Source organism: Anticarsia gemmatalis, chromosome 2 (assembly GCF_050436995.1).
Source record: "Anticarsia gemmatalis isolate Benzon Research Colony breed Stoneville strain chromosome 2, ilAntGemm2 primary, whole genome shotgun sequence".
In the NCBI taxonomy this organism is placed as follows: Eukaryota; Metazoa; Arthropoda; class Insecta; order Lepidoptera; family Erebidae; genus Anticarsia; species Anticarsia gemmatalis.
This window is the reverse complement of record NC_134746.1, coordinates 6,707,622-6,721,150: the sequence shown is the minus strand read 5'-3', so window position 1 is coordinate 6,721,150 and position 13,529 is coordinate 6,707,622. Positions and strand designations below refer to the sequence as shown.

The window sequence follows — 13,529 nt, the reverse complement described above, 5'->3', positions numbered from 1 at the left end:
ATATTTTGTATATGTCAACAATCATGTGTACAATATACACATAAGTATAATACACACAAAATTAAATTAAATTACAACTGTCGCTATGGGCATTTAGTTCTAGTAAGAAACACATTGTCATTACATAAATATAGTTACTTAAATACTTACAACACCAAATAAAGTTTGGAGGTACAAGTAGATTTGTTTCCATACTACAGATTTTGAATACATAAGTAACCTAATGTAGAAAGTGAGGTTTAAATTAATTATAAAATAGGTACAATAATTTAAGTATGACATTCTACACAAGATGACTATGTGATACCCTACTTAACTACTTAGCCTATAGTCTCTAGTAAAGACAGTTTTTTAGCTCCAATTCAATATGGAGCAATACATTTTATAAAGAATGGCATCAGATAGCTTCTCTGCCACATTTTTATAAACATAATTAGTGCCTAAAGTGAACTGTGCACTTTGAATTTCTACATGGTATAGGCCATGAACTAAGTAAGGTGAGGAACAAAGGCCAGACAAAAGTAATACTTTGAGGCCAATTTGTGGGGTGTATTATATAAGTAGTTATTTAATAATATTTAATATATTTAAACAGTGACAACTAATAAAACTATTACATCAAGTAAAATATTTTTGCATTTACATTGCCAAAATTATACTGAACATAATTATTAAGAGTTTTTGGTCATATAATGTCATTAAAGACTAAAATAATTTTAGAAATAAAATATTGTATCATATGTAAAGTAATAAAGTAAAAATATATTAAAAACAAATTATAATTTAAACATCAAAACATGAGCCATTTTACAATTAAAAACACTATAGGAATATTTATTAGACATTTCATTCTAACACTGTTGACCAGACTACATACACAACACATTTCACCACAAAATTTAACATTCCTACATTGAAATTTAGCTATTCAACAAAAAGGACACAATGGCTGGAATAGGAGCTACCCAGGCCAAACAGCATGGGGAATTCAATAGTGAGCAAGCCATGCCCCATGGGCTTGCACAGGGCTAAACATTTAACTCGACCTCGTTTCACTTCACAATGCCATATAGGCTTTTCACTAATTTCAAACAGTGTTAGAATATCAAAGCGTCATAAGTCAGGGAAGCGAAGTGGATCTTCTATATAGTCTTCTGGAATAATAAATAACTCTGGTGCAATATTTTCACGGAAATCAAATTTTTGAAATGTTATTTTAGCTGTTACTGTGGGTAAAATTGGTATATCAATTTTCACAGGAAATCCTGTTGGTAACTTCATTGCAACAAATTGTCTAAGTTTAGCAAAATGTTTAAAAGGTGCAATCACTTCAAGCACATTCAAAAGCATGTCCACACTAAGAGGAAAATCATCACTCATAGCAATAGTGGCTCGGAAATTTCTGGATGATTCTTTGTAAACAAGTTCTCTACCCAGACTAGGATATGATCCAGGTGGAGATGATATGTATGCATTAAAGTCAACACAGCTCTCAGGTGGCGGATTGAGGGATGCTCTACGAGTTGGCTCACCATTTGTATCCAAGTTCTGTGTATTTCCTTTCGTAAGACTTTCTATAATTGCCTTATTTTTCTGTAAATCGTCATTTGACAAATGCTCGCGTCTTTTGCGTGACTCTAAGACAAGACCTGTTATTGTGTAGATGTCACTTCGATATAGGCCTGCAACAGTTTCTTTCCTATCCTCACGAAATATCCAACCGGACTGGGCTCTTGTAAATGAAATAGCTTTTGTGGACATCTGAGCTGCCAAAATATCACTGGACATGAGGATATCAACTTCATCTTCTATTTCAGTTTCAGTTTCTTCATAGCGCACTCTTTGGTACACCTTAGCTTTGTTGTCTAAAACAGTTAATGATTCACTAGGAGTTTTTTCACCTTGGAAAATAAAAGAAATATCTCCTCGTTCCCACTTCATGTCACTAAAATCAACTAAAGTTGTGTCTAATCTGATGCCAGAACCTGATTTGTATATTTTGCAAACATCAGATGGTAGTATTCGGGAGACTAGAGGTACCCACGAATGAAAATCCCATTTTAATTCCATGTAGAAGTCTTGAATCTGAGCAAGTGCTCGTATAAGATCAGGCCTCCTCTGTTCCATTTGTTCTCGCGCTTGCTGTTTTAACTTGCGCACTAACGATGAAATAGTTTGGCGATCTCCATAACTGATAGCTTCAGCTAAGGGTGACCATCCAGCGAGGTTCTTAACTTTGACCGGTGCGCTGTGGGCCAATAGGAGCTGGACGCACTCCTTGCGCCCGAGCATGACCGCCAAGTGCAATGCCGTGTTGCCGTGCTTGTCTTTGCGAGCGACATCGTTGTTTCTTAGTAACGACGACAATTTGCGGACATCTCCAAGAAATACACACTCGTGGAGCGGATACGTATCGTCTTCTTCACTACAATTAGAAATAGACATTTCGCACGCAAGGTATCTAACTCATTACTCTCATTGATAAGTAATTACAAAGAAACTTGGAATGGAAACAATTTTGATTATAATCTAATCAACGAGATAATAAAACAGCTTCATAACTTAAGTGACTTCAGCTATGATGATTAGAATCCTACTTAGTTAATAACCAAACAAACTTATTTTTGGAACCATAATATTTACTCGTAAGTATGTATCAAACAAAATAATTATTTTCTTTCTTTTACGAAAATTAATGTGTCCATCATAGTTTTCAGGTTTTGTTCCATGTAATAGAACACAATTAAAATATGAATTTTAAACATTTGTCATCTGTCATCACTTTTCCACTTATAGTGAATTTCGCTTTTTGTTCTGTTGTCAAATAGAAGTATGCCAAAATGTTAATATCGCTAGTACCTGGAACGCTTTAGAGAGAAACGTACTCTTATCAAATCGACTAATACAATGAATCGATTAGAACGTGAATCAAGAATATTGATAAGATTAACTACCCGATCCATTTAAATGAGATTATTTTACTGATTTTGGAACAGCTTGTATTGTAATAATTTTGTTTGTTAATGAATAAAAAAATATTAGCTACAAACGAACCATCACCGTTTACGCTACACTTGGCTCAATTACTATGAAATATACTTGAACAGAAAATATTTGGTGTAGCTCGTGTAATAAGCCAAAATGATACAGTTTCTCAAATTAAAAGTGCTATTATTGATATCTGTCATCAAGTACCTAATAAAAGCCATCACCACCCAACAACATTAATAAAAGAATTGGGTATAGGATATCTCTGTCACGGTCATTATCACGGTCTCTGATAACAATTGGTTGTCCAGGAAAACCGGGTGGTCCCATTCCGTAGGAGCCGGGAAAGCAGGTGATTGAAGTTATCTGGAACAACTTATGTATTTTAGTGGATGATAGGTACTCCTTACGATATAATGGCTGGCAAAGGCATTAACCGTACCTTCAGACTTTACCAGCTGATATGTCATGTCGACGACCATAAGTGTCGGCAACTTTATTTCAAGAGTAGTCTACAAGCCGCTGACATGATTCTTTTAAAAATTAAAAAAGCTGTCACCACCGTTAAGTGGTCCACGCGTATTAGCAACTTTGATGTGTAGGTAGTCTTTTAGGGATACAGAAAGAACGGTCTTTTATCTGGTCTACATTAAATCGCATTACATTATAGGTACGTATACGACGTATCTCAGTATACAGTACGGGCACTATGTAATTTCAAAATACTAGAAACAAACATTTTTTGACCTCTGCGTGACAGTCGCAATACACTACTGAGCGCGCAATAGAGGAAATAAAAGAAATTATACATAGATGGGTACTTACCTGGAGTACAAATAAAACGGCGAATAAAATCAGAACTTTTGAAGCCATTTTTAACGATGTATTCTTCACTATCATGGTAGCTATACTGAGAGGACTTTCTTTTATACCTGTACATCGTATTAGGAGGTTAATTAAGTAACCTTTTGTTGCTGCAATAGTTACATTTTCATTGAAGTTTTATCTTTGTAGTACCATATAAAAATCACGTACTAGTTCATAAACACCGTTACCTACATTGCGAAAGTGGTGATTTCCGAACAGAGAGAAAAAGAAAAATAATAATAAAAAAAATCCCTATTAAATGTTCGATTCTTTAATGGCATTTAATTCCCTGAAGGTTCTATGTGCCTACGCGAAGCCGGGGTGTAAGACTGAATAAGGATAAGGATCTTGAATTAAACCAGCACAATGACGTCGTCGCATTCCCCGCTTTTTGAACAATCAATCCCGTAGATTGGTGTGGAATTGAGACGTCCAGTAATTTTGCGCCACATTCAACATTTAATATGCAACTTACTTTTTGGAATTTTTAATGCTCTTGGATTCAGTTTGATAAAATAACATAGATTCTCTTTAGGTATGCTTTGATGATCCTACTTTGAGGCACTGGTGTGCTCAAAAACCTGTCAGGTCATTCAGGTTGATAAGCACACCTCCTGCGGTAGCATAATTACATAATTACTACCACTCAGCACATTTCAAAAAGTTCAATTCCCGTTGCTTATTAAGAGGTTTTAGTTTCGGTGCTGTAAATTTGCATCGTTGCAGTATAGTTTTCTTAAGTTTCGCATAAGGATGGTCGCTGACCAAGGTGAATATAATCGCCTACTAGCATAGAATTTGGAATTATACTCGATTAAGCTTAGCAATACCATAGTATTTTGGTTTTCGTAGTTTCACTCTTTTTCGTCCAATTAATTTAGTTTTGTGTCCACTAGATGGTGCTAAAGGAATTGTTTTGATTTGATCGAGTTTGATTTGAAGCGCAGAAAAAAGTTGACAGATGCGCGAAGTAGTGAAACGCCTTTACGTCGTTTACTCGTTTTTCCATTTAAAATAATAGTGTTTTAGATAAAGTTGACCTAAATCAATGAGATATACCTATTTTTCTTTCTATAATTGCAGTGAAAATTGTTTTATTAATACGATAAACAACTGTATCGGAGATACTATTAATATGATTGTATCGGTGTAGTTTTAAAGATAAGATTAGTATTGATTGAAAATTTGTTTGGATTTCTACTTAGTTTATATCGCAGATTGTTTTAAATCTTTATAACAGGACCTTCAATGCGTTATCATATGATATTACATCGTTCAAGACTTGAGTTGTTATTGTGACTTAGCGGCGTCGTAATAAATTAAATTTATGAATTGACTTTATACAATTTGCGGCGTATTGCTCCTGATTCTATAGCAACAAGGATTAATAACGATGTAAGTATTTTTTTTGTATTATATTCAATATTCCAATTGTTTTAAAAGTGGTTCATAAATGATATTACTGAATGTATGAAATTCGTTGGACTCAAGTAAAAATTATTTTATCTGAAAGTGTACAGAATCAATGCGTTCCATTCAATCTAAAGGTAATTGAGTATTTGTTAAATCTTAAATGGTTTACAATAAGTAGGTAGAAATGATATGTTATCTCTAGCATATCATTTCTTATATATGGCTCACAGCTGATTCATAATAAATCAGATTTAAGTATACATTCATAATGTTAAAATCCCTAAAGATAAAAATATTGTGTGTATTTAGAAACACTTAATACTCATTAAACTGTATCAGTTTGTCATCGGGCTATGTTGCGGAGACTATGAGGAAATGAACTGTGACTTTATGTTCAAGTTATTTGTTAGAAAAGACGGTTTAACATATTTCTTTTCATCGATTTTATTGCAGGACAAAATATATTCAGTAAACTAATAAAAAAGATTTTGCAAATTTTATTAATTTAAAAATACTTATACCTATGATTACAGAAAGTTATCAAAATATCAAAAATGTACATGGTCGACAGAAAATATTCAATGCTGGTTGTTGTTCTTTATTATGAATTCACTCTGATTTGTTACTTAATATTTTATCACTCAATTGATTAGGTTTTCTCACCTATAATATTTATCTATTAAATTTAAAAACCTTTTGTAAATGACAATAAAATTGATAACAATGGTGTGCACAACAGTACCTATAGTATTATTGGAAAGATTTTTATAATTATAATAAGCATTGTGTTATGGTTTTACCTGGTTGTCACAGTAATGACAGCATGCAATATTATTAAACATGTATTATTTTCAGCAATATAGGAAGTTGTTTACATGTTTATAGTCTCCTTGGAGTCGTAAACAATAGCCATATTAGAATAACTTATTGTTTCTCATATAATATGAGCCATAAAACTTTAAATGTTATTTGTAGCTAATAAACTAGCGATCATAACATTATCTCACTAATTTGTCACACACAATACAAAAAGCTCAAAGTACAGAGTATTTTAAACAATAAATACTGATAAATTACTCTTTTAATGTATATTTTCATCTCAAAGCAAAATGGTAGGTACATTAGTGATGAGATAACATGAAGTTTTTACCATTATCAACGTTTACACACAGTGGTAAATATTAAGTGCAAATATTCACATGTTACTGTTGTTTATTGTCTATAAGGAAGGTTGTAATGTAATGCAATGTAATTTATTATATAACCTTCCTGATACACCAACTTCATTTGTTATTATTTACAGTTTTCATTGCATACTGTTCACAATTTAAAGTTTTAAACAACTGAGATCATGAAGTTATAGTCCAGGTGGACTTAGTATTGGATTCATTGTGTAGGAAACAGAGGTCAATTTAGATAGTAATAATACAATAGGCTCATCAAATTTTAGGTAAGAATGTTTTATTGTATGTTAAGGAAAACTAAAATAAAATTACTGATTCTCGTACTTTTACGGCATGTAACATGAATACTGTTTCGTGCTCAGTCATGTGGGATTCGCCCCCAATATTATCATAATCGGACTAAATGGAGTAGGCGGTATGTTGATTGGGATGCAGGGATGATAATCATATACGCTTCCCACTTGCGTAAGCAATTCATTGAACTTTCCGACTCAATTACGAGAAAATTATTGACTCAATACGGACTACGTGACTGTACTAAGGTGTACCTTCTGTTAATTCACTATAACTTTAGTGTATGAAACTTTAACTATGTCAATTACAAGTGTCAATATTTTGACCCAAGTGTGATCAGGATTTTGAGGAGGTCGAAGTACAATCGGATATAGTGGTGTTATTACTATCAGTAGCATAAGACCGTGGAAATGTTTCTTGAGATCTTTTGAAGTCTTGTAAATAATAATTTTAATCAATATTTGACTAAAGAATGATAGGAGTCGGTTAGGTTGTTTCGGAGATACTGACCCCCACGTACTCATTTCAATCCATGTCAAGCCATAGAAGACTCTTGCCTTATAAGCTATCGAAAAATCGTTTAGAAATACCTCGATCCCATGAGGCTGGGAGCTAAATTACCCCGTTTGTATCCCGACTAAACCCACACTTGATCATAGCCATTGGCAATCTGGAAGAAACTTCTGTAACTGCAATTCGTTATCCTTGTAACTGAAGTACATTACTTTGGAACCCATCATAAATTTTGAAACTATTTTTACTGACATCCATACAACTGGTTAGATGTAGGTATGTTAAGCGTCCATAGTTAGTGGCTCCACCGGTCAGACAACGACTACGATCAATGAGTTACGTAAACAAATATACCTGCAAGCCTGCAACCCTTGAATTTGAGTGCACGTTAATTGTTGGCCGAGGGTGCCTGTAGTGCGATAACTTAGAGAGCATTGGCTTGCACTTGATTATAATTAAGAATTCCTTGTATTTCCTTAATAAAGTAGCTCTGTGAAAATAGCGGTCTCGATGCCAAATCACTCGTTTTCGCACAGTTGAACGAACTTTGGCATTATAACTACGACTTCTACAACAAAGAAAGAAGAAAGAGTGATCGGCATAATCATTGCACAAATAAAACTTCACACAGCAGTGATTACTGAAATGATGTAAGTATAATAAAAGAGCAGCGAATTAGCGTAAGTGTAGTTACCTACATACTTCTTGCTGTTCATACATGTGCCTTCTCTAAGACTAAAACATTTTCTTACATTAAAATAACGTTTGTCCGTGTGTGTAGTAGAATAGTCGCAGTTTATCTTGAAGCCCATTAAAAAGTATTTGTTTACTAGGCAATAACAATATAGTAAAATCAATATTTATCTCTATGTTGTTATCGTCTTTGCGAAACGAACGACAACAAAATAAGAAGTTACGCTCTTTGTTTCATATTTCACACAGTTTATTTGAGATAAAATACTGGATTTCTTTGTGAAAATAATACGTGATTGTGTGTTTCTTATTCTTTTTACCATATTTTCGGGAAAATGGTAGAGCATCCCTCTAGACCAGGGGTTCCCAACTTTTTCTTAGTCAGGGACGACTCTTTTATTATTCTCCTTAGCAGGGACCACTATGTAAATATATTGGTAACTACTGCTAGTAATGTTTTTAAACTCTCGCGACTAGTACACATAATATTATAATGCAACGGGTCTTATACGCGATTGAAAATTTAAAGGTTAGGATACCTTATTTGCTGCCCGACGTTTCGATCGCATTACAACGACCGTGGTCACGAGCTGACTGATGTCGGAAACCGACACACACCGATAGGTATCTCCACGCGAATTCGCATCATCATCCGCGACACCTGCAATCCGTGGTGGCTTCGCTGACAACTAGAGCATACGACCTTTGTGACCCTGAACACCTAGACGGTGAACTCTCACACGTTCAGGAGGTACTTAAGCGAAACGGATACAGGAGAACCGAACGACGTCTGAACGAAGGCAAGAATGTCAGACTGGTGTTAGCAGAGTACCAGCTTTTATGCCCTACATAAAAGGAGTAACGGATAAAGTTGGAACAGTACTGAAGAAATACTCCATAAAGACTGTATATAGTCCGTTCTCCAAAGTAGCTAACCATTTGCGCACGCCAAAGGATGTAATTCCTCTTCAGACACCTGGCGTTTACAAGGTGGATTGTAGCTGCGGTAGTTCATACATCGGACAGACCAAAAGAACAATAGCTGAAAGGGTCAAGGAACATATCGCAGCTGTCAAGAACCGGCAAGTCAACAAATCCGCGATAGCTGAGCACTTGTTGGAAGCAGGAACCAATCACTGGATCGAGCTACATCAACCCCGGGTCCTCTCCACAGATCGTCACTATTACTCCAGAATAGTACGAGAAGCGGTTGAAATCAAAAAACATACCAATTTCAACCGTGAAGAGGGATACCGTTTATCATCTACGTGGAATCCTGTCATCAGCAAGTGCAGCCGTCGCCGGCATGACGTAACGCGCCAGTGTAAAGACGTCGTTAGTGTTGTGTGTCGAAGTACCGACAATTCCGAACAATGTACACTAAGTGAAAACCAAGTGAGGGTAGGCGTCGAAACTCGCGCCGCAAGAAGACGACGCTTAGCAGCCACATCAGTCAGCTCGTGACCACGGTCGTTGTAATGCGATCGAAACGTCGGGCAGCAAATAAGGTATCCTAACCTTTAAATTTTCAATCGCGTATAAGACCCGTTGCATTAAAACTACTGCTAGGTTGGGAACCACTGCTCTAGACTTTGTAAAACAAGCAGTATAAACTATACTTGAACACGATATTCAGTTAGCACAGTCGCAATCAACTATGTCGATTAGATGCGGCTAGATACAGTAGGTTACACTCGGTTAGAACTAGGTTTAACCTTCGACGTCCTTGACGCCGACTTAGGTACGATTCAGACCAACCGGCTAGCGTCGGCCCGCATCGGAACGGAGCCGTACGCATGCCGCGGCAGCCGAACGTGTGCCGCGGCAGCCGAACGCGTCCGCCGGAGCTGTACCGCTACTGCGGTATGCGTACGGCTGCCGCGGTAGCCGCACGCGTGCCGCGGCAGCCGGCAGCGTCCGCTGGAATCCAATCATATGTTTGGACTAAAGAAATTAGTGTTTCTTCCGTATCCATTTTTGATTTTAATATGTTAACTGTCGCTTGAAGAACACAACTTCAATGATTCGCTAGTTGCTGCACCGTAATCTCCGTTCGTATTTCACGACGCACAGCTGACCGGCTCCGAACGGACCCGACGGCAGCCGATTGGATGCCGACGGCGCCGTTCGGAGCCGGTCGGGGCCGGTCGGAGCCGGTCGGGGCCGGTCGGAGCCGGTCGGGGCCGGTCGGCCGTCGCGACAGGTCGCGACGCGTCGCGGGATGCCGACGGAGATAGCTATGCGTAAGTTGCTTGCAAATATGAACTGTATTTACTGTTGATACAATTCAATGTTCTTTACCGCATTGTAAAATGCCGCCCGGCCCGGCCCGACGCGAGCCGGTTGGTCTGAATCGTACCTTAGATCATCATGTTTTCCGCAGGTGTGGCAAAAGGAAATTATCGTACAAACAATAACAGCTGATTTTAATGTTCATACTAGCACGTTAACATGTGGAACGGGTTATTAAAGAGCTTGGAATAATAAAACATTCAGTTTATAGTAGTCACTTTAGTCAGTTCAGTAAGTACTGAAACTGGTATGTACCCTTACCCTGGGAAAGTAATTTCTAATTGCCATATCAAATTAGGCGATTGCCTTTCAACCTTCATTAGTTTGTGTAAATGTTAGTTTTATTCAAAACAAACTTATTGACATTACGAAGTCGCACTGATTTTAGTCTTATCTGAGCATAAATAAAGGGTTATCTTCTGTAATAACTTATCACTACATGTTTTCACTTCGACACTGACAGACTGCCAGTTTATTATAATGAATTCGTTTGTGACATTTTAAAAGTGCACCTGTGTAACTTTTTTACGTTTCACGTTAATAACTACAGTTAGTTTTTAACGAGAAATATTAAACGTGTTTTGTTTAAGGTGTATTATTTCGCTACAATCAATTTAGGTAAGTTAAATTATCAGTAATTTTCATGATATCTCAGCCAATTGTATTTTTATCATGATTTTATTTTATGAGATTGATACTAGTTGTAGAATACATTTGATTTCTTTGGTTGAATTTTATTATGATTATGCATAATATGCATGTCGACAATGTCTACGTTTATTGAGACCAGAATCAAGTAAAATATCATATTATATGATATTCATAGTCAGTGAAGCTAGACGAGTTGCCAGACAGAGTATAAATAAACACAATATAATATATGTTATTAAGTGTTCTGTGTGTGACCAGACACCGTCGGGTTCAACATGTGGTGATAAAAAATGGTATTCACCGTGTATCGTGTACAATTAATTACATATTAACAATGAAAAATAAATATGATATGAATGCACATGATCAAACAATATTACATTGAGAAGTAGCTTGTTAATATAACCGGTAATCGCATCAGGTACAATATCACTGACTAAATGTACTGACGTCTTAGCACGCTAACGAAGAGCCAGTTGTGTCACAGTCGACTAACCATCAAATCAATGTATTCTAATCCTAAAATGGCATTGTTCAAACTAGGTCATAGTTCATATCGATTTGTCTAATTAGCTCTACCTTGCCTCGTTGTTATCATTGGTAAATGCACGTCATGATGAAGGGTCTCTGCGTCTCTCTTTACGTGCGTATAAGTCTAACCCCCGGTTTCTGAGGTACATTTAGTGGTAGTTTAACTATTCAATAGCGTTTAAACTCATATAAAAAAACGCTATTGAATAGATAAACTACCGCTTTGTACTCAGAAACCGGGGGTAAGTCTTATTGACCAGAAAACACCTTTAACATTTTCAGAAAAAGAAAAGGTTAAGTAGCAGTAGTCCTATTAATTATTATAAAAGGCTAACTGCCGTTTAGTGGCCGGTAGCACTTAATAGGTCTCAGAGGTCAGCCCCTGTAATGTCGGTTGCTGTGAGCAATTAGTACGTGGTACGCTACAAATACTACATTGTACTAATACTGCAAATGGTTGTATTAGTGGCTAGTACATAGTTGGCACTAGACTTTATTATTCGGTACTAAATTTACTTTGTATGCCAATGTTGGCGCGAGAAGCGTAGTAGTTATTTTATTGTGTTTGGTCATTGGTCAGACAAACAACGGATTCTACAGATCGTATTTGTTTGAGGTAGTCCTGAAGATTAAAAACAAACTGATCTTTTTGATAAGAGTAGTCTGACGCATTTTTTAGAAACCTCACCACAAATCCATAGCTAAAATGTTTACTTTTTTGTTGACTAATCACTGTTGGATCAAAACCTGTCCCCTGGATAACTTTTACTTAACCTCGTGATAAATATCAATAACCGACTGAGTCAGGAGTCTCTGACCAAAGATTTCGCCAAAGTGCTTATATTTGAAAAAACAAACACAGATGCGCAGATGCAAATAATTCCCTTAAAATGTACAAAGCATCCAGATATGTTAAAGCAATAAGGAAAATGTTGATTGAGATTCAATTTAGTTCTTAGATTTATTGTGAAATATTAATTGTAAGTAAAAAAATCTTATTAACGCCTTCTTTGTTATGTAGTTGATTTATTAGTTGTCTGTTTGACAAAAGGGCCGAGCAGAAATCGCTACACTATACACAGGGCGTGGGTTCTGACTCACTTCCAGTGCTGGATCCTGTTTTGAAAATATAAGTAACCTTCGTTGGCCATTGACCTCTTTGCACATGCGTCGATGTTCAATCACATATTATGAAAAATATTGTTATTCTTATTATGAGTTTTGCACAATGCATTGCGCTGTTTTGAATCTTTCTCCTTTTTTCTTTTTTATAGCCATAGTACATTCTGCTATCTAGTAATTAAATTGGTATACCTACATGTTTGAAACATTTTTGAGTGAGCATCTCTACTATAATTTAGACAATTCCATTACAAAGTTGGGGAGTGAAAACTCACAAACGTGTAAAGCCCACAAACAGTGTTGTCTTTCCCTTGTAATCGCTTAGAGAATTACATGAACTTCATAGTAGCTAGCAATTCCCTGGAGAAATGTTACAAGCAAGTGGAGGGCCGAGGGCCGCCTAAAGAGTAGGTACCCGGGTCAAGGCCACCTCACGGAATACGATGCTCCACTTTACAAAACCAGTCGGCTCTTATGAATACTTTTCTCCTACAGAACTGAATTATGCTTGTTTATTCATAACTCTATTAGATTTTATATGCTCTAGGGACCGGTTTGAATTTATTTCAAATTGTATCGTGGATTGCACGTTTCTAGTTTATTTGGTAGACTTTCCTGCTGGCATATATTTGCGTTTGTAGCAGACGAGCACACTAACCATTAACTGTAGTTAGTACAATACTTAAACGATTAGGATAGTTTTTATTGGACACTATTTATCACGTATTTATTTACTTTGTTGGTTTTCTCATAGAGTCTAATTAAGATAGGACAGAGAATCTTGGAGTCAATATTATTATGTATAGTTTGTTAATAGTTAAGCCGTGCAGCGAAACTCTTAGCATCCTCTACAAGTCTACGTCTAATCAGTATTCAAGTGTTGTGCATCGGAGGAACCGGTCTAATATAGAGTGGGGTGAGTTCTTTGGGATTATATACTGCCGAAATTATCGAGTTATAGACGTGTGTGTAAATGTTATA

The 13,529-nt window shown here is 36.3% G+C and overlaps 2 protein-coding genes across 4 annotated transcripts in view; one reads left to right on the top strand and one right to left on the bottom strand.

The window, feature by feature from the left end:
- Positions 1-742: 742 nt before the first annotated feature.
- LOC142981846 (ankyrin repeat domain-containing protein 13C) lies at positions 743-2,717 on the bottom strand. Its single transcript, XM_076127982.1, has one exon. It carries the CDS (start codon positions 2,443-2,445, stop codon positions 1,114-1,116), a length of 1,332 nt encoding a protein of 443 aa, XP_075984097.1. The 5' UTR covers positions 2,446-2,717; the 3' UTR covers positions 743-1,113.
- A 2,088-nt stretch (positions 2,718-4,805) lies between these two features.
- mtd (TLD domain-containing protein mustard) overlaps positions 4,806-13,529 on the top strand; it is a 98,188-nt gene continuing 89,464 nt past the window's right edge. For 2 of the 3 annotated variants that reach the window (XM_076127910.1, XM_076127888.1), the window contains exon 1: positions 4,806-5,250. The gene's annotated coding sequence lies outside the window, so the exon portion shown is untranslated. The remainder of the gene's footprint in view (positions 5,251-13,529) is intronic. The other variant, XM_076127957.1, reaches the window with a different exon arrangement.

Bases quoted from the DNA above. Each gene is read 5' to 3' on its own strand.
- LOC142981846 (XM_076127982.1), bottom strand. From the start codon at position 2,445: ATGTCTATTTCTAATTGTAGTGAAGAAGACGATACGTATCCGCTCCAC.